The 21,535-nt window shown below is 35.1% G+C and overlaps 2 protein-coding genes across 2 annotated transcripts; one reads left to right on the plus strand and one right to left on the minus strand.

The window, feature by feature from the left end:
* Window positions 1–789: 789 nt before the first annotated feature.
* Window positions 790–11,211, plus strand: LOC107821584 (pleiotropic drug resistance protein 1-like). Its single transcript, XM_075227693.1, has 20 exons — window positions 790–1,451; window positions 3,808–3,928; window positions 4,058–4,231; window positions 4,759–4,918; window positions 5,045–5,121; window positions 5,222–5,275; window positions 6,114–6,506; window positions 6,805–7,086; window positions 7,260–7,576; window positions 7,678–7,838; window positions 8,098–8,201; window positions 8,285–8,441; window positions 8,598–8,782; window positions 8,874–9,206; window positions 9,310–9,600; window positions 9,723–9,806; window positions 9,889–10,250; window positions 10,331–10,502; window positions 10,597–10,851; window positions 10,954–11,211. The coding sequence occupies exons 1-20, from the start codon at window positions 1,129–1,131 to the stop codon at window positions 11,209–11,211; spliced, it is 4,263 nt and encodes a 1,420-aa protein (XP_075083794.1). The 5' UTR covers window positions 790–1,128.
* On the minus strand, window positions 10,520–21,300 carry LOC107821583 (putative methionine--tRNA ligase). The gene is made up of 18 exons (XM_016648016.2): window positions 21,022–21,300; window positions 20,777–20,921; window positions 18,444–18,597; window positions 17,985–18,140; window positions 17,350–17,580; window positions 17,050–17,193; window positions 16,871–16,961; window positions 16,625–16,731; window positions 16,416–16,530; window positions 15,771–15,889; window positions 15,485–15,550; window positions 15,123–15,251; window positions 14,884–15,027; window positions 14,665–14,794; window positions 13,967–14,205; window positions 13,786–13,887; window positions 13,086–13,312; window positions 10,520–11,221 (listed from the first exon to the last, which is right to left on the minus strand). The coding sequence occupies exons 1-18, from the start codon at window positions 21,137–21,139 to the stop codon at window positions 11,218–11,220; spliced, it is 2,421 nt and encodes an 806-aa protein (XP_016503502.2). The 5' UTR covers window positions 21,140–21,300; the 3' UTR covers window positions 10,520–11,217.
* Between the last annotated feature and the right edge of the window lie 235 nt (window positions 21,301–21,535).

Here is a 21,535-nt window from a genome sequence, read left to right on the forward strand (position 1 = left end):
CGTTGTAGTTTGCTACTAATCGCTAGAATAACTTGTGTCTTGCTAGTGAATATGTTGGAAATAATTTAGTTTTAATAGGAGTAGCATTATAGGTTTGGTAATTAAGATTTTGAGTTTAATTACTTGTTTGGTTGTAACCGTTTTCACAATTCCAAGGCCCAAGGAAAATTTTAATACATTATTATTCTTAAACTTAATATATAAATATATTTTTCACATGTAAATTTATTTGTTACGGTTCGTTATTTTTTCGGTTTCTTTTTATAAAATAAAAAACCTACCCTAATTATAGGTACGATTATAGATTTATATAAAAACCTAAAGTATTATTAGAAGAAACCTAAAAATCGGTTCGATACGGTACGATTCAGTTAGTTTAGTCGCTTTTTAAATATTCATTGACACCCCTACCTGGGAGGGCAGAGAGGTTGTTTCCGATAGACACCCGGCTAAAGAAAAGATGAAAAGAAGTAGTAGTGATAACAAGTAGTAATAACAACAAGATATTAAGAAACAATGAATCAAAATAACAATTAAACTATACTAATAAATAAAAATATTAAATAACTAAAATAATGATAATATTATAATAAGACTAATATTTAAATATTATAATTTGATATATATATATATATATATATATATATATATATATATCTTTAAAAACTCTTCATATTTTAATTGCTGAGGTTGCAAATATTCTAAGGTTCTAATCAAGAATCAGCTTCTAGATTTTCCTCATTATTCTTCATTTATCTTGGAGAAATCAATAATTAGTCAAAATCTAGTCAAGTCAAAATATTCAACAAAAAAATAGTGGAAAAAAGACTACATTTGCGTTGATATTTTGAATAATGTATCCAATAGTCAGCCTCTCCTGAACTTGCTGCTATATAAGTGCTCTGCCTTTGTCTTTGGCATCAACTCTCACTTTCCCTTTCATTCTTTTCTTCTATATAACCAATATCATACTACTAAAAACAATTCAAGAAAATAGTTTTGCGTATCTCTCAATACTCTTTCACGTTCATTTTTGGGTACAATCGTCCGCCTCAGGGCGTTAAATATTGCATGGTTTAAGAGATTAGTCTTTTGATCGATCAGAGTCGACGTTACGATTGGTTGAAGATGGAGCCAGCAAATCTTAATATTTTAAGAGGGAGTAATAGTTTAAGGGGAAGTTTTAGGGCAAATAGTAGTTCAATATTTTCACGTTCAGCTAGAGATGAAGATGATGAAGAAGCTCTTAAATGGGCTGCTTTAGAAAAATTGCCAACTTTTGATCGTCTGAGAAAAGGTTTATTGTTTGGATCAGAAGGTGATTCAGCTGCTGAAGTTGATATAAATGATATTGGACATCAAGAAAGGAAATCTTTGCTTGAGAGGCTTGTCAAAGTTGCAGATGAAGATAATGAGAAGTTGTTGTTGAAACTCAAGAATAGAATTGACACGTAAGTGAAAGAAATTTTTTACCTATATATATACAAGTTTGTTGGCGTAATTGGTAAAATTGATGCCATGTGATCAAGAGATCACGGGTTCGAGATGTGAAAGCAGCCTCTTACAGAAATGCAGGCTTATCGTCTGGCCCTTCTTTGGACCCCGCATAACGGGAGCTTAGTGCACAAGGGTCTAGCCCTTCCTCGAACCCCGCGCATAACAGGAGCTTAGTGCACCGAGCTGCTCTTATACTAGTTTGTTTACATAAATGATGTTGGACATCAAGAAAGAAAGAGTTTGCTTGAGAGGCTTGTCAAAGTTGCAGATGAAGATAATGAGAAGTTCTTGTTGAAACTCAAGAATAGAATTGACACTTAAGTGAGAAATGTTTTTACCTATATATATATAAATATACACACTATTTTGTTTGCTAACGGAAACCTTGGCGTAACTGGTAAAGTTGCTGCCATGTAACCAAGAGGTCACGGGTTCGAGCTGTGGAAGCAGCCTCTTGCAGAAATACAGGGTAAGACTGCATACAATAGACCCTTATGGTCTAGCCTTTCTTCGGACCCCGCGTATAACGGGAGTCTAGCACTTCCTCGGACCCCGCACATAGCGGGAGCTTAGTGCACCGGGCTGCTTTATACTAGTTTGTGTACATAAATGATACCCCGCGCATAGCAGGAGTTTAAGAAAAAATGAAAACTTTTGAAATTTGTGGTCCTAAACAAGTTAAAAAGAGTCTAGAGTATTTGTATGGTTATAAAAGCTTCTCATTAAGGATAAAATTGAAAGTTTAAGCTAAATTGTTTCCAAATTTAAAAAGGAGTCATTCTTTTTGAAACGGACCAAAAAGAAAATAGGTTCATATAAACGGGAACGGAGGGATGTTGGACATCAAGAAAGAAAGAGTTTGCTTGAGAGGCTTGTCAAAGTTGCAGATGAAGATAATGAGAAGTTCTTGTTGAAACTCAAGAATAGAATTGACACTTAAGTGAGAAATGTTTTTACCTATATATATATAAATATACACACTATTTTGTTTGCTAACGGAAACCTTGGCGTAACTGGTAAAGTTGCTGCCATGTAACCAAGAGGTCACGGGTTCGATTAAAATAATATGTTTGAGTTATAAAATAAAATTTAAAGGAGAAAGTGTCCTATTGTGATTTTTGAAATTTGCCTTCAATTACCAAGCTTATTAGATTGTCTTCTTTCTTTTGGGATTAGTAAAGTATAACATACTAAACATAAAGAAACTAAATGATAAGGTTGGAATAATAGTCCATTTATTAATCTCTTTTAAAATAAGATTGCGTGAATTTGATGTACAAATGTTAAGATATTTGGATTTGACGTATATAATGATAGTAGGTAATTAATACAGATATAAATATAATAAATTAACATATTGTGTTATAGTATCACATACTACTCTATTCTAGTAAGATATATAATTTATATCAAAAAACATACAGTATATAACACGTATATAGGAACATATATAATAATGTTAAGAAATTGCATGACAGTTGTCAATGAACAATACTTAACAATAAAATTAGGTGAAATATCACATATGTTGCATTTTGTGATTTAACCCCTAGCATAAGTCTTTTAAACTTCCTCATTTAAGCAAAGCCATTTTACTATTTGGTACAACAATATTAAAGGAATAGTGTTTCAATGAGGGATAAAAATGTCTTTTAATTTTTATGAATATTTGGGTAAATCAGCTTTACAACTTAAGGTCTTCCCACTTTTAGTATAGTATAGTATAGTATGATATGATATGATGATATATACTAGTTTGTTTACAGAAGATGAGTCTTGGTGTAACTGGTAAAGTTGATGTCACGTGACCAAGAGGTTACGGATTCGAGCCGTAGAAACAACTTCTTGCAGAAATACAGTATAAGACTGCGTACCCTTGTGGTCCGTCCTGTCCGGTTCCCGGGCTAAGCAACCCCGGAGCTTAGTGCACCGGGCTGCTCTTATACTAGTTTGTTTACAATTTTTGGGAATCTCGATGCAACAGTAAGAGTTGTCGTCATAATGACAAAATGTTCATGGGGTTTAAGACGTGAAAACAGCCACTTGTAGAAATGCAAGGTAAGATTTTGTGTCCAGAGGTCACGAGTTTTAAGCTGTGAAAACAATCTATTACAGAAATACAACATATGACTATGTATAATGGACCTGAGGTGATGCATTTCTTCAGTCCTAGGCATAGCGGGAACTTAGTTCGTCGAAATTTTGCCTTTTTGCTTTTCCTAACTATGACTTGAGTTTACCTTTTCTATTTTTATTTAGTTGATATTTAATTTTTTGTTTTTTTTTGTTGGAATAATGAAAAATTTACAGAGTTGGGATTGATATGCCATCAATAGAAGTAAGATATGAGAATCTAACTATTGAGGCAGATGCATATGTTGGAAGCAGAGCTTTGCCTACTTTTATCAACTTCATTACCAACTTCTTTGAGGTAACAATCTAAACCATAAATTAAAAAATAATTTTCTTTAATATATCTATTTTTTAATTTGCAAGGGAGTTATTATTTTATCAAACTAACTTTTGTGTATTTTGTTTTTTCAACTTTTTTGCTCCAAAGACAATGTTGAATTCTCTTCACATCCTTCCAAGTAAAAAGAGACAAATTACAATTCTCAAAGATGTAAGTGGTATGATTAAGCCATGCAGATTAACTCTGCTTTTGGGACCTCCAAGCTCTGGAAAAACTACATTTTTATTAGCTTTGGCTGGAAAGCTTGATCCTACTCTAAGGGTAATATTTTCAATTTCAAGTATCATATATAAATTTTATAATAAAAATATTGTATAAACGATTTATCTTATATCCACCGACAATATAGTTGATTTTTTACATAATCATTAGTATAACAAAGCCTACTATAGAAGATTGCTTCTTTCTAACTAATTTGGAAATTATCAGCTATACGGTCACTATAACAGTCATTCTTTATAACATAACTTCACTATAACGGCCAGCTTTTTTTGGAACCGATTTTTCATATTATGTTATAACATATATTCTCTATAACAACCAAAAAATATCAGAACATACGAGACTGTTATAAAGAGGTTTGATGGTAGAAAGTTAGGTGATATACCAGGTCGACATTCATCTTAAATTCAGCCTTTATTTTACAGTTTACTAATTAAGGATGATTACCTTAATTACCTTTAAAGTGACTTGATACTATAAATTCTTTACACTGTCAATTTATAGAAGTTAAACGTTTTTAAATAAGAAAAAAACTAAAGTTTTTTCTTTTTCTTTTTGGAAATCAGGTTAATGGGAAGGTGACATATAATGGACATGAATTACATGAATTTGTGCCACAAAGAACAGCTGTTTATATTAGCCAACATGATTTACATATTGGAGAAATGACTGTTAGAGAAACTTTGGAATTCTCTGCAAGATGTCAAGGAGTTGGCTCTAGATATCGTTAGTATTTTGTTATTGCTTTTTTAATTAAATTCAATTTTTAAGTGAGTTTATTTATTATTATCTTTTGCAGTAAAAACATATAGATATTCATTTATTAATTTTTTTTCTTGAATATATGTGCAGAGATGTTGGCTGAATTATCAAGAAGAGAGAAAGAAGCTAATATCAAACCAGATCCTGATCTTGATATCTACATGAAGGTAAGAATACAAACAAAATATACTAATAATGAAAGGGAGTACTAAAGTTTTTTGTATATCTACATTTATACTTTTTATTTGTTGTTTTTGGGAAATGTAGGCTGCAGCAACAGAAGGACAGGAAGCCAATGTTTATACAGATTATGTTCTTAAGGTAACATTTAGCATACTCAAGTATTTCTCCTATATTTTGTCTATAGAAAGGGTTGAAAAGAGTTTAATAAGGATTTTACTTATATATACTAACAGTGTAAAGAATTTTTACACTAGCAGTGTATTTTAACATGTTTTAATCAGAGGTGCATGCATGATTTAAGCTCTATGAGTTCATCTATTCTAAAGAATTTTTTCCATGAACCCATTGTATTTTTAAAATTATGGGTTTGTTATGATCCATTGCAAGGTACGAGACTTGAGTCTCGCATCGGTATTGCAATGTGCTGATGTGAGGTTTATATAACCTTGGGCTCTCCTACCTTAATAACTAGCTTTTGGGGTGTAGTTCTCCCTGGGTTGTATCAATGATATCAGAGCCACCCATCGCCTTCCGTGCCCACCGTGCCATGGATGGTGACACCGGTATTGCAGTGTTCGCCCAGGGCTAGAAAAGTTTAGCGCATAGCCGTCGGGACGACGGTTGCGGAGCGTGGAGGTTTGCTATGGTCCATTGCAAGGTATGAGACTTGAATCCCACATCAGTATTGCAATATGCTTATGTGAGGTTTATATAGCCTTGGTCTCTCCCACCTTAATAGCTAGCTTTTGGGGTGTGGTTCTCCCTGGGTTGTATCAGGGTTCAAACCTATTATTTACTACAATTTACTCATATTTATGCTTCACGTTGGAAATACTGGGTTCAGTTGAACCCGTTATTACAACTCTACATCCGCCTCTGGTTGTAATATGTAATTTTGCCTTACTTTCCACATTACTGATCTCAAGTTTTGTGAACGGTTTATCTTTTAAGTGTCCTGATCGACTTGCATTTGCAGATTTTGGGACTGGATGTTTGTGCTGATACCAAGGTGGGAGATGAAATGCTAAGGGGTATTTCAGGCGGACAAAAGAAACGGGTAACAACAGGCGAAATGCTTGTTGGACCAGCAAAAGCACTTTTCATGGATGAAATCTCAACTGGATTAGACAGTTCAACTACTTTCTCCATTGTCAATTCTCTAAGACTATCCGTGCAGCTCTTGAAAGGAACTACTGTGATATCTCTATTGCAGCCAGCCCCCGAGACTTACAACCTGTTTGATGACATTATTCTGTTATCAGATGGCTACATTGTGTATCAGGGCCCTCGAGAATCCATTCTTGAGTTCTTTGAATCCATGGGTTTCAAATGCCCCGAGAGAAAAGGTGTGGCGGATTTCTTGCAAGAGGTATGTCTTACAATAAAGTATAACCAAGAAATTTATAATGTTGAAGTGTGAGACCATCTCATCTATAAGTTTAAACTGTCAGAGAGAGCGCGCTTTTATAAAGTTATTATGTCTTCAACGTGTCCCTTCACGAGCCAGTCTGATTCTTTTTTATGGGTGGCGATGATACTTAATGTATGTGTGTGACCATAAAAGTTTAATATGTTAGATAGAGAAAACTTTTATATAGTTAACTGTTAGACATATAAGAATTAAATTTAGGTTCTAAAAGGTGGAAGTTTTAAATTACTTCTTGCAGGTAACATCAACGAAGGATCAACAGCAATATTGGGCTAAGAGGGATGAGCCTTATAGGTTTGTCACATCAAAAGAATTTGCTGAGGCATATCAGTCTTTCCATGTTGGAAGGAAACTTGGCGATGAGCTTGCAACTCCATATGACAAGAGCAAAAGCCACCCTGCTGCTTTGTCTACTCAGAAGTATGGTATAGGGACAAAACAACTGTTGAAAGTCTGCGCTGAACGAGAATTCCTGCTAATGAAGAGGAACTCATTCGTTTACATCTTCAAGCTCTTTCAGGTACTGACTACTTGGTCTATTAGAAATATATATGTAAGTGTTTGATCTTGACTTGGTTTATAGGTACCCTGATATACCTTAAATATTAGGTGGCGAATCCATATATATATTTGCCTTTTTCATAACCATGTTTCAATTGTAATAATCTCTTTGTTTCTGTACTTTTTTCTCAGCTTGTGGTAATGGCACTTATAACGATGACAGTCTTTTTCCGAACTAAGATGCCCCGAGATGATATGGATGATGGAGGGATATATGCTGGTGCTCTCTTTTTCGTGGTCGTTCAGATTATGTTTAACGGAATGGCTGAGATCAACCTCACAATTCTCAAGCTTCCAGTTTACTTCAAGCAAAGGGACCTTCTCTTTTTCCCTTCATGGGCTTACGCCCTTCCCACGTGGATCCTCAAAATCCCTATAACAATTGTTGAAGTTGCAATTTGGACGTTCCTTACATATTATGTCATGGGATTTGATCCGAATGTTTCAAGGTAAGGGAAGAAAAAAGACAGTACATACTAATAATACTTAGGTGGCCTTCGTAATTTCTTTCATCTCATGATTATTAATCGAATCGACTATTGCTTTGCAGATTGTTCAAACAATTCTTTCTTCTCGTACTAGTACACCAGATGGCATCAGCATTGTATCGATTCATTGGAGCAGCGGGGAGAACAATGGGAGTCGCTAGTACATTTGGAGCATTTGCTCTGATCTTACAATTTGCATTGAGTGGATTCATCCTCTCAAGAGGTATATTAAATGTTGTTTGCATAAATTCTTTTTTTGTTCAATCAGACACCGAGGGGGAGCCTTGGAGCAACGGTCAAGTTGTCTCCGTGTGACCTATAGGTTACGGGTTCGAGCCGTGGGATGCTTGCACGCGCCTACATTACACCCTCTTGGGGTGCGACCCTTTCCCGAACCCTGTGTGAACGGGATGCTTTGTATACCTGGCTGCCTTTGTTCAATCAGACACCATATTTATTTTATATTTTGCGTGATGCTGCAGATGATGTGAAGAAATGGTGGATCTGGGGTTACTGGATCTCACCATTGATGTATTCCATGAATTCAATTCTTGTGAATGAATTTGATGGGAAGAATTGGAAACATGTAAGTGTCTTATTCCTAATGCAGCACGCAAATAGTTACGTTTCTCGTATATGGATGCTCATTTCCGCTCTTAATTAAAATAGATCGCGCCAAATGGAAACGAGCCACTTGGTGCTGCAGTAGTAAGAGCTCGAGGATTCTTTCCGGATGCATACTGGTACTGGATAGGCATTGGGGCACTTATTGGATTCGTAATGATCCTCAACGTCTTCTACAGTTTAGGACTTGCTTACCTAAACCGTGAGTATCTCTGATGTCTCTACTTTCCCCTTGAAAAAGAAAAATGCCATGTACTAACATAAAAATTAATGATGTCGTGTACTATGACCAGGAAAAAGAATTTACCTCTGGACTCCTACAAAGGTGGTTAATACCTTATTTCTTATATATCTGCAGCATTTGGTAAACCGCAAGCTATGGTATCAGAAGACAATGAGAATGCTGATAATGTTCGACTAATTAGTCCACAGGGAGGTGATTCTGTTAGTGAGGGTCAGAACAAAAAAAGGGGAATGGTTCTTCCATTTGAACCCCATTCCATCACCTTTGATGACATCGTATACTCCGTTGACATGCCTCAGGTGCCTTCCCAGAAAGTGTCGATAATATTATTCATGTGGCTTTTTGCTCTTTTCTGTGAATAACAAACTTGAATATTCTAATGACTTGCAGGAAATGAAAGGACAAGGTTCAACTGAAGATAGATTGGTACTTCTCAAGGGTGTAAGTGGATCTTTCAGGCCAGGCGTTCTCACAGCTTTGATGGGAGTTAGCGGTGCTGGTAAAACGACATTGATGGATGTCTTGGCTGGAAGAAAAACAGGAGGATATATTGATGGCAGCATCAAGATTTCTGGATATCCCAAGAAGCAAGAAACCTTTGCACGTGTTTCCGGTTACTGTGAGCAGAATGATATCCATTCACCTTATGTTACAGTTTACGAGTCCTTGGTTTACTCAGCTTGGCTGCGTTTACCTCAAGATGTCGATGAAAACAAGAGAAAGGTTGGTTCCTATAAATTCTATCTCTAGTCTATCCTACATATTGGTCGAACCTATTATACAACGTAGCAGACAATAACATTATCGATTGATCACCTTTCTACAGATGTTTGTTGAGGAAGTTATGGAACTTGTGGAGCTAACACTGTTAAGATCAGCCTTAGTTGGATTGCCAGGAGTCAACGGTCTATCGACTGAGCAACGCAAAAGGTTAACCATTGCAGTTGAACTGGTAGCAAACCCCTCTATCATTTTCATGGATGAACCAACTTCAGGGCTGGATGCAAGAGCTGCTGCCATTGTCATGAGAGCTGTTAGGAACACCGTTGATACAGGAAGAACCGTTGTCTGTACCATTCATCAGCCTAGCATTGACATTTTCGAAGCTTTTGATGAGGTGAGTTTATTAACCTTCCAGGACAGTAAAGCAAATCTTTATTCCCCCCCAGGACAGTAAAGCAAATCTTTATTCCCCCTTTCTTTTGCCATCGAATACTGAAGTTAAACATGGCTTTGCAGCTATTTCTAATGAAACGAGGAGGACAAGAGATATACGTTGGTCCTCTGGGTCACCATTCTTGCCATTTAATCAAGTACTTTGAGGTATGTTATCAAAGCAAAAAATGAATTCTTTTTCCTAGTTTATATAATCAAACTATTAATCTTAGTTTCATCTTGATTTCAGTCTATGCCTGGAGTTAGTAAGATAAAGGAGGCTTACAATCCAGCCACTTGGATGTTAGAAGTTACAGCCTCGTCTCAAGAAATGATGTTAGGTGTTGACTTTGCTGATTTGTACAAGAAATCAGACCTCTACAAGAGGAATAAATTGTTGATAGCTGAATTAAGTACGCCTCGTCCTGGTACAAAGGATCTGCATTTTGAAACTCAATTTTCACAGCCTTTCTGGACCCAATGTATGGCTTGTCTCTGGAAGCAATATTGGTCGTACTGGCGTAATCCATCCTATACTGCAGTTAGATTCATTTTCACATTATTCATAGCGCTTGTCTTTGGCACAATGTTCTGGGATCTTGGCACCAAAGTGTAAGTACAAGTCATAATGTGAAGTAAATAGAACTTTGTATAGTACTTAAACTAAACTATTCGAGCTTTATTGATCACAGGAGTCGGAGCCAGGATCTTTTCAACGCCATGGGATCCATGTATGCTGCATGTCTTTTCCTCGGTGTACAAAATTCATCGTCAGTCCAGCCTGTTGTAGCCGTTGAGCGTACTGTATTTTATAGAGAAAGAGCTGCTGGAATGTATTCAGCCATACCTTATGCCATTGGACAGGTGAACAGATAGTTCAATTTTGTCACAATATGTACACATTTCAGCCTTAAAAATGAATTCATATTAATCCATGAAAACTTTATTTTTCTTGCAGGTTATTGTTGAGCTACCTTATGTATTTGTACAAGCTGCTTTCTATGGTATCATTGTGTATGCGATGATCGGATTTGAATGGACTGCTGCCAAGTTCTTTTGGTACTTCTTCTTCATGTACTTCACTCTCTTGTACTTCACCTTCTATGGTATGATGACCGTGGCTATTACTCCGAATCAAAACGTTGCTTCCGTTGTCGCGGCCTTCTTCTATGCAGTATGGAATCTTTTCTCAGGATTCATCGTTCCACGACCTGTAAGTTCTTGAAAATCTTTCAACTTGATCAATTTTTATCCACGTAAATTAACCTGAATCTCGAAAAATGACATGTTATCGTTCCTTTTTTGTTAAAAACAGCGTATTCCAATATGGTGGAGATGGTACTACTGGGCATGCCCCGTTGCATGGACTTTGTATGGTCTTGTTGCATCACAATTCGCTGACCTGCAAAACGATCTTGGCAATAATGAAAATGTGAAGCAATTCTTGAGTCGTTACTTTGGATTTGAGCATGATTTTCTTGGAGTGGTTGCAGCTGTTATCGTTGCATTGCCTGTTATGTTTGCCGTCATATTTGCATTGGCTATTAAGGCACTCAACTTCCAGAGAAGATAAGAGAGTTCACCTACAAAAAATTATGAGAAAGAAGAGAATACAAAAGTCAAAACTACTATATATATAAATCACTACATGAAGATTGTTTCTTGTAACATTTTGTATTACTGTGTATGTACTTTTGTTTTTTCCTTAATCCCAAGTTTTGTTTGTACAAACAAATAAATTTTCAATGATAAATGAAAATATACCAACAATTTACTCCATTATTGGCTTCTTCTTCTTTTTCTCTTCCCTTCAACTATATGCTAGTTCTCTTCTTTTTTTTCTTTTTCATTCTAAAAAAGGCAGCCTGATGCACTAAACTTCCATTATGTGCGAAATCCGGGAAAGGGTCGAACCACAAGGGTCTATTGTACGCAGCTTTATCTTACATTTCTGCAAGAGGGTATTTTCATGGCTCGAACCCGTGACCTCCTCGTCATATGGCAACAACTTTACCAGTTACGCCAACACTCCCCTTCCTTCTTTTTCATTCTCAAAATAAAAAAATCAAGAAACATTGAAAAGATTTAGGAGATAGAAAAATAAAAAAGAATAGGAACAATATTAGATTGTCTTAATCTAATATTGCACTTTTAGAATTTTGAGTTGATAGATCTTTTATATTATTAAATATCTTTTTAGTAATTTATCTTTTTATTAACCAGTGTACTTTTCAAATATTATACAAAAACAATATCTAGAAAGCTAGAATTTAATTGTAATTAGAATTTCAAAAGTAGGTATAACGTGTATTCTCATTGAATAACATGAGAAATTAGAAAATAAAATCCACTCAAATTCATTTACTTCTCTAGTGTTATACCGTTAACTTTGATTAGGTTTTCATGCTTAGTCCTAATGAAACATACATAAAATAATGTTCTAAAATATTATCTATAATTACAAATTTGCTTAAACTTTTTTTGCACTAATTGTAATTAAAGAATATTAATTGTTTGAGCTTTTTTTTCTTACTTTCGTAAAAATAAATATAGATAGAAAAAATATTTGAAAGTACTTTGAATATTTTTATACTAAAATTAGGACATAAAAATGATACTTTTCATTGGCCAACAACAATCTACTACCTATTCTAAGCCGTAAATTTTCTTTTTCTAAAAAAAGGAAATGTTTTGTTTAGTTTTTTTCATGCTTATAGCATACGTTAGGCCTCATCACATAGAAGTTTAAACAAGGAATATTTAATATATACAATTTTAGTTGATTTGGAACTCCTAAATATTAGGGAAATAATGCACAAAATTTAGTTGATTTAGAATTCCTAAATATTTGCAAAATAATTAAATTACTATTTTGTCTAATGTGAAATCTAATCTTTAAGGGTAAAAAAGATGAACAATATTTCGCTAAGGGCCTTACTCAGGAGCCCTTAGCGGGTAATCATGCTTACTCAAGAGCTTTAGTTCCTTAGATAGTCTTTTTTTACCCAAAAAAGGTTCCTTAAAATAGTCTTTTACAAGTGTGGAGTGCCATTTCATACACCATTCTTTTATAACAATCGGTGCAGATTAAGAATATATTTCTAATTTTCTTTAATATAGAGCAGAAAGATCCTTGTTCCAAAATTGAAATATTTTAAATTTCAGAAATGAAAATTGTGCTTCTAGCTAGTGCTGTCTGAGATGATTGATTTTGACGTGCAATTTCGCGTTTGCAAAGGAGAAACAAATACACAACGAGGGAAAGGAAAAAGTCGCGAGATGCCAGTATTAATCAATTCAAAACTTTAGCAACTATGGTAATTGGTAATATTGCCAACAATTGACAACAGTAAGTTTGTTTACTATCAGAGCACTAAACAAGAAACACTTTAAAAGCAAGGTATTACATTCCTTTTTCCTAATAAATGAACAAAAGAATCAGCTTACCCAATTGATCCTTCAGAAATGGATGCAACTTTGCAAATACCAGATGATGTAGTGAAAGGCAAATCTTTATAGCAGGCAACCAACTCCATATTTGTATGCAGATCCAACTGAACAGTTTCCCAAACCTTTTTCTTATTGTTCAAGACATCATCAGGTTTGCCATCAAACCCGGGGAATGTGACTCGTTCTCCAATTGCAGCATCTTTAGGTGGCTCAACTAATTCAACCTGACGTTGCATCAAATATCCATATAAATGATCAGAAAGTCCATATTAATAAAACACAATGAAAAATATAATATCGGGGAGTGGATTAGTACATTGTAGATGTCAGTCATATAAAGCCTGTTCTACAATACTATTGTTGACTACAATCACAAATATATTTGGCTATTTATATACCAGTTGTTGCAAGGGAACACTTTTCGATGTTTCTACCTAGTGAAACACAACAAAGCAAGAAAGTAGACGTCCTTAGCTTCTTTTTCCTTTCTCCCTTCCAACATTCTGTCGGATTCCTTTCCAAGTTTTGCTCTTGCTTACTTAACTCGACTTTTCCATTTGAAAAGTATGTTAGCCAGTAGACATTATTTCAGTATTAAGCAAGTAAAATGTATTCAAAACCACAAACATATTTTAAGGTACATAGCAATTTTACCAAGATAACATGGACAGAGAGATAAGCACAGATCACAGTTTACCTTAGTGTGATCACTATTAGAAGCAGCAAGAACCATTGCCAGGGACTTTATCCCCCTCATGCTAACTGGTTTTAGGTTGCATAGAACGCAGACCTTCCGATTCTGAAAAGGAAATGTCACTGAGAATAAATTCACCAGCTCATTTTATATTTGATACTTGCAAAAGGTGGAGAAGCCAAACCTGCATATCCTCAAGTGGAATAAAATTTACAAGGCCACTAACAACAGTTCTAGGCAGAGCTTCACCAACATCAATCTCTTCCACGTACAATGAATCGGCATTAGGATGTTTTTGTGCCTTTGTTATGAGACCAACGCGAATGTCAAGTCTACTAATGGAAACTTCTCCTTCGACAGTGGCTGGGGCCTTAGATTTGGTTTCAGAAGATTTTTTTGCACGTTCCTTCTTCTTATTACCATCTGATACACAAAATAGAAAAATCAAAGCAAGCCATAATCCATATGATTCTCATGCAAGAATAGAACTAAACTGCAGCCATCAACCATGGCAGACTTGAGGTAGAACTTTGATAGGAATCTGACAGGATCCCAAGGAAGATGCATAAGCATAGATGATTTACTTGTCTCTAAAGCAAAAGGTATCTGTATATATCTTGAAATCTTAAGTCTTTGGAAGTAAACAGAAATCTTCACAGACAATAAGGAATTACAGGTCTGGTATTAAGAAAACAAGAGGATCAAAAGAGAGGTGGTCAATAGGCACAGTCGAGAAGTGCCTCGAGGAGGATCAAAGCAAGTGCTAACAAATTTATGCCTAAAGAAACTACAAGGCTCCTTAAACTCTTCATATCACTGTCGTAGAAATAAATAAACTCATCACATCAAGTCAAAAAATATGGAAAAAGAAAAAATTCCAACCTGATATTTTTGTTTTGTTCAGTTGTTCAGCCATCTTTTTGGCATCAGTTTCTGCCTTCAGAGCCCTATCTGCCCTATCTGACTGACTTCCTGCAAACTTCTCTCTGTAGAATTCAACTTCTTCATCTTTCTGTATATTATCATCAACAACAATTATAAACCAGCCAACGAATGAAAGAATGAATAAACATGCAGTAAAAACAGACCGAAATGCATTACCAGCTCCTTGAACAATGGTGCTGGTGTTCCAATTTTGTGACCTGCAGGTATAATGTTCCATGGTCTTTTACTATTTGCAACGTCACCTTTTTCATCAGCCAGTGAAAGTTGTGTTTCAGGAGGCAAGTTGAGCTGCTTAAGCACCTGTGAATCAAGAGGGAAAAGCATCAAACACCTAAGCACAGACAGATGGCATCACACAAAGTTCAAGTTTGCAATGATGGCAACAGAAACACTACCTCATGTGAAAAAGGTGGCATAAATGGCTCTAAAAGACATGCCAGAAGATAGACTAGACCACAAGCAGTTCTCATCACTATGGAACACGAACGCCTGTCTTCCTTGTAAAGTTTCCAAAACTGGCTTTCCTACAGAAAGAAATACAATGTGATGAGCCTCAACAATTTGAGATCAGAAACCATAAGAATAGAATACCCACAGGTCATTACCTTTGTCACATGAAAAGTTCAAAATTTCAGCTAATTTTTTTTTTTTTTTTTTTGGCTCGATAATTCAGCTAGTTAATCTAAAATGAGAAAGTCCATCGCATAGCAGTTATTGATCAAAAAACAGATAGCTGGAAAGTATTTGACAGGATTACCTGCAGATAACCATTTCCTTCACCAGAAATAGACATCGCAACCTTCAAGCCTTGCTTTAATTTAACCTAGTCGAATTGCAACAGATACAGGTTATCAAACATAGGAAATAAGAGCACCAATCAAGATAGAATCAGATGCAAGAAAACGTCACCCGTTGCGGATGAGTCACTTTATTATCATGGCTTCATTTTTTTTCTTTCTTTTTTTATTTTTCTTTACTTATAAAATAAGATCACATGACTTCTAGTTTACTAAAACTGAGAGAACCCGTGGCGGATGAGTCACCTTCTCCATGGCTTCTATATACTGCTCCACGTAATTTCCAACTTTTTCACCCAATGCCTTTGTCAAGGGATGTGATTCCGCTCCTTCAACATCGGGAATAATGGAACCATAACCTGAAGCTGTATGAGGGCATTGTCAATAAAGATCTGATAGATATGAGGGAAAAGGGGATAAGACTTCTCCCCTGGTAAATATGAAGGAATCTAGACACTTTCACCCATATAAGTTACCCAACATCTTTTCCTCTAGAAAGAATTTTCTTCCTTCATCTTTTTTTTTCTGCTTTCTAATCTTATTCCCTTTTCTATTAAGGTTTTCTGCTTCTAAAATACTAGTATCACAATTCAATGAGGCCTAATAAGAGACCTTTTTTTTTCATTTCCAAGAAACATAAATAGAGATTTGCAGCAATCAACCAGACAAGTACAGGATACTAACAGCAGAAAAAACATGAACAATGTAGTAAACCACGTCATTTTTTAATACATAAATCGGAGGGATTGTAGCAAAAAATAAACAACAAAATAAGTTGCCAAAACTTTTGTGAAACACAAAATACCAACAGAGAAGCAACTTTGACAACAAGAAAATCCATTAACAGGGATCAACTATGTAAATATCTAAAAGAACAGCTCGCTGAAATACCTGAATCTTTTGCGATGAAGCTCAAAACTCTATTGACAAAATTGCCTAAGTTGCTTAGCAACTCACTGTTTAACTTTGCTTGTAGGTCTGCCCATGTAAATAAAGTGTCTGAGGCCTAGAATAACCAAAAATATTTAGTGATAGAATGGCATTACAAAACTGGGAAATATTGAACAGCAAAAAACATTGTCAAAGCACCATGGGCCCACCTCTGGCCTGTTTGTCAGCAAGTAATATCTCCATACTTCTACAGGAATATTTGTGTCTTTTGCATCATTACCAAAAACTCCTATACCCTTGCTCTTAGAGAATTTGCCTGATTATGACAACCAAAAAAGAGAAGGAAAAATTTTCAAGTCAGAAAACATGGAATAATGTAATATTAACTAGTATCTCCAAACTAAAGTTTCAAGCAGCAATTACATATTGCAATGCTCAACTAATTTCTAATTAACCTGCTTCATAGTTCAAATATTCTGTTACGCTGATAGTTTTCATAAGCGTCCAGTTTTCACCAGTTCCGAGAAGCGTAGATGGGAATATTACCTGGATATACAAAATACATTACAAACCCCCTAACATCACAAAATTAGTAGCCTGCCAGCAAAGAATTTCAAAGATTTTTAAAACTTACAGTGTGAAAAGGCACATTGTCCTTGCCCATAAACTGATACAGTTCCACATCATCTGGATTCTTCCACCACTTCTCCCACTCGGTTGTGTAGCATGAGGTGATTGAAACATATCCAATAGGAGCATCAAACCACACATAGAAAACCTAATTACCAATCGACGAATATTGTCGTGAAGCTAAGATCTTAGATAACAATTTTTGTGAACTTCAAATAAAATCAACAGAATAGAATTTATAGCCGGATGTGGACTAACAATCACAAAATTATGAGTTACAATCAATCGTTTTCAATCAACCAACCTTATCCTTGTATTTTTCATGTGGTACTGGAACCCCCCATTTCAAATCTCTAGTTATACACCTTGGTTTAAGTCCTTCTCTAAGCCATGCATGTGTTGTGTAGATGGCATTCTGACTCCATCCCCCAGCCACTGACATGTTGTTGACATATGCTTCTAATCTATCCTTCAGCAAAGGGAGCTCAAGAAACAAATGGTCTGTATCTCGGATACATGGGGTGTTGTGACAAACCTGTTGAGTAACCAAGCAAAGACTTAAGCAGTTAGTAAACTCTTTTACCACATCCATATTTTTAGTCAAATATGAATCTATAAAAAATTTTAAACATCCTTGTACTCTTAGTCCAATTTATGAATAAGATTATGAGGAACTTTTGTGCTTCCAATCCTTCATACATCAATTCCATTGCAAGAAAATTAATCGTCTGCAAATCATGTGATTCAGCTCAAACAAACGATCAAATATCTTGCTGAAGGAATTTGCGCTCGTTTTCAAGAAACTGATATGTGTTTAATTAAAATGAGAGTATACAACATAAAACCTAGTAAAGAATATGCACCTGCTAAGATGAAAGCATATAAAATTAAACCTAGTAATGAATATGCATCTAACAGAATATGAGACGAAGTGCGAACCTTGCATTTTGGCTCCATTAGTTCTGTGGGATTTAAAAGTTTCCCACACTTTTCACATTGATCTCCTCGTGCAGAATCATAGTTGCAACCTGGTGTTGGACAGTTACCCTCTACAAGTCTATCGGCTAAGAACTTTTTGCAAGTGTCACAGTAAAGCTGCATAAGAAAATGAACTTCAGCTGGGGAAATGTCAACTATGCTACAGCTGTGGTCTGTGCAACTTCAATTAAAGAAGTATTTAAAAGCTTGATGACTTGAAATCATACATATGTTTTTGGTGAATTCCTTGGATTCAATGACATTTCTTATCGCTTCTTATGTTGGAATGGACCAAATTCTAGTATGTTCACGTGTACGGTAGGAAGCCAACAAAGCTAATGCTAAACGCGTAGCAATAGAAGCACACAACAGTTGCACAAGCTAATTTCCAAGGAAATAATTCGTACTACAATACGATACCTGTTGCATTGTATTCTCAGAAAGCCAATTATTTTCGAAGAGATTCTTGAAAATTGCTTGACAAACTTCTGTCTGCTGTGGCGTTGATGTGCGTCCAAATTCATCAAAGCTTATATCAAACCATTTATAGACTTCTTTATGAATAGCATGATATCTGCAAAGCCAATAAGAGGAGAAAAGAATTGTGAAATGGGGTGGGTTGTGTTCGTGTTGGGACCCTCTGGTTAAAAATTACATCTCTCTCAACCGAATAAACTAAAAGGATGAATTTACAAGGACTCAGAAGAAAGCAAACTTTTAATTTTCAAAAGGAAAACCAGGTATATGAATGCTAAATTAGCGCACCTCTTCTGGAGCTCTTGAAATAATCATGTGAAAAAGTCTACAGGAATTCATTTAACTGCTATTTTTCGCTATATAAACCTACAAACTTCATACTGGTGCATCATTTGCTGTTGTCTGGACTTCAATTGGATTAAAATATCTTAGCTGTGTAAATCTAACACTTCAAAAAAGTAAAAAAATGGATAACTTGGAAGCTTAAAAACCTAACGAGACTTAAAACTAATTTCCTTGGTCAGTTGGTCCAAAACATAATATGTGAATTGGGAAAGCAAAACTTAGCCAACTATTTAATATATTACCTGCAATGTACATAACTTCACAAAGACCACCATGTTCAACATATCTCTTAAATGAAAACCCCGATATTTTTAATAGAAGAGCCATTTGTTAGTCTAAAGGTCTCGAGGTATAAGTAATATGCTTGACAAGAACCTCATCTCTGTCAAAGTAAATGTAACAGCCCACACGCCGCTGGGGGTTCACTGTGAAACTTGCCTTAGGCAAATCACACGTCGGATTGGGGGTAGAAAGTGAGGGGTCATATAAGAACAAGTTAGGATTCAACTGTTGAGGTGTCTTTTGGGTAAAATCCCAAGAGGACAAAACCCTGAGGTCCAAATACCTTGAGGTTGTAGGTCACTAAAGGAGCAACTCTACCATTGCTCCAATGCTCGCCCTCGCTAAATAAAAGCACATACTAGAGCTAATTTTCAACAATCGACTAATCACTACCAATAAAAATCTAATCTTTACCACAAAAACATGATAAACCCAAGAAACTAATATCCATTACTATTCTGATACCTGTAACAGCTTGTTTGGGTGGTTGTTACCTATCGTATTGTTACTTTAAATATAATGTTTGTTTTGATTGTTACTTAAATTTCATTGTATTGTATCGTTAAATCCATCGTTGCGTAACGACGAAAAGTGCCACTTTATGGAACGACGGATTTGGTGTGGTGGCGTCGTTTCCTTGCTTTTTTCTCGAATATTACCCTTCCTTATTATTAAATAATCAGTTTTTTATCCTTTATCCTACTTTTTTATATAATAATTCTATTCCATTCCGTATCCTATTTTTTCTTAGTAATGATGCAAGTTTATTCTTCATATTACTGGTGGGTAATATCATGAAACGACAAATGATACAATCTATCCAAATATTGTATTCATCAAACAATACAATACAATACGATACATTATGAAACAACATATAACAACAATCCAAACAAGCTGTAAGTAGAAGATACTTGCTACAATTGACTACTCAATGTTAGCAATAAAAATCTAATCTTTACCCGTAAAACAAGAGAAGCCTAACAAAATTTCACATCCATTAGTAATTTATGCCTTCCCCAACACCTACCTCACCCAATGACTTTCTGCTATTGCAACAAAAGTATTATTTGGGGGAAAAGGCCATTTCATGTGTTGGTACGACAAAAGATGTTTTTGTTGATGAAGTCATTTTAGTTGTGGAAAATATTTTCCACCGAGAGGGAGGAAATCACTTCATTCGAGTTTCAGCCAGAAATCATTTTCCTTTCCAAATATCCTAATTTCTTACTCTCGCTGGTTACTTAAATTAACATTTAGACATTATTAATCTTTTATTTATTTATTTATTTATTTATAACCGTAGTGTTCGAGCCAGCTTGTGCGCACGTCAACTAATTCCACAGTATACCTGCTACCTCCGAAACTAATTCCACAGTATACCTGCTACCTCCGAAACTAATTCCACAGTATACCTGCTACCTCCGAACAACAACAGATACCAAGTAACTCTATCCACCAAGGCTTGAACATTATTAATCATTATTAATTATTATTAATATTATTAATTTATTCCAATCAACCTTATTAATTAATAATTAACATTTAATAGTAAATAATATCATAAAGCATTTTAAATTCTTCCCTTTACACCAAAGGCACCTAAATTCCATACTAAGAAAGGCAAAAGCAAAATAAATTTTGCTTACTTGTCACAAATTTGCTTAGGAGTACAATTTTCCTCCAAAGCTTTAGTCTCTGTAGCTGTCCCATACTCATCTGTACCACACATGTATATTGCATTGTACCCTCTAAGTCTACAGTATCTTGCAAACACGTCAGCACTCAACACACCTACAAATTCCACCCAAAAAAATCAATTTTCCAAATCCAAAATCAAAAAATAAAATAAAAATAAAGCAATAAATAAATAAATAAATAAAGTTGTACGTACATCCAATAATATTGCCAAGGTGAGGAACGTTGTTTACATAAGGCAAAGCACTAGTAATTAATATGTTTCGTTTGCCTGGGATTGGAAGTTTCGGAATTGTTTTGCAATTTTCGCCCATTTTTTGAGAGATCTGCTAGGGTTTAAAAGAGGTTTTTTTGGCTATAATTGAAATTCAGCAGATGAAGAAGACGAAGAATAGAGAATGCTACTGTTTAAGGTAAAAGAGGCGTTATAATTTATAGACTGAATAAATTAACGGAATGAGGTTCTTTTGCAAGTGGTTTTTATGGGAAGAATATTCAGAATATAAATACTTAGGGATATTTTCACTGTTAATCCCTCCAATATTGAAAAATGTTAATTTTGGTCCTTATGATATTTGTATAAGCACATTTAATATATAATTAATTAAAATGTGCAGTTTTGATCCCTCTAGTTGTGAATCTTCACAAATTTAACTGGATTATGTACCATTATATCATTAGTATTTGCTTGACTTGGTTTTGTTTGTGAT

This window comes from Nicotiana tabacum, chromosome 13, assembly GCF_000715075.1.
Source record: "Nicotiana tabacum cultivar K326 chromosome 13, ASM71507v2, whole genome shotgun sequence".
NCBI lineage: Eukaryota > Viridiplantae > Streptophyta > Magnoliopsida > Solanales > Solanaceae > Nicotiana > Nicotiana tabacum.

What these genes read in the sequence shown, in the direction of transcription:
- LOC107821584 (XM_075227693.1), top strand. Translation starts at nt 1,129, where the DNA reads ATGGAGCCAGCAAATCTTAATATTTTAAGAGGGAGTAATAGTTTAAGG. An exon ending in AGCTTGATCCTACTCTAAGG is followed by an intron (nt 4,232 to 4,758) that starts GTAATATTTTCA and finishes TTTGGAAATCAG; the next exon opens with GTTAATGGGAAGGTGACATA. An exon ending in AGGAGTTGGCTCTAGATATC is followed by an intron (nt 4,919 to 5,044) that starts GTTAGTATTTTG and finishes ATATATGTGCAG; the next exon opens with AGATGTTGGCTGAATTATCA.
- LOC107821583 (XM_016648016.2), bottom strand. Translation starts at nt 21,139, where the DNA reads ATGGGCGAAAATTGCAAAACAATTCCGAAACTTCCAATCCCAGGCAAA. An exon ending in TGCCACCTTTTTCACATGAG is followed by an intron (nt 15,028 to 15,122) that starts GTAGTGTTTCTG and finishes CTTGATTCACAG; the next exon opens with GTGCTTAAGCAGCTCAACTT. An exon ending in TTCCACTTGAGGATATGCAG is followed by an intron (nt 13,888 to 13,966) that starts GTTTGGCTTCTC and finishes TTTCCTTTTCAG; the next exon opens with AATCGGAAGGTCTGCGTTCT.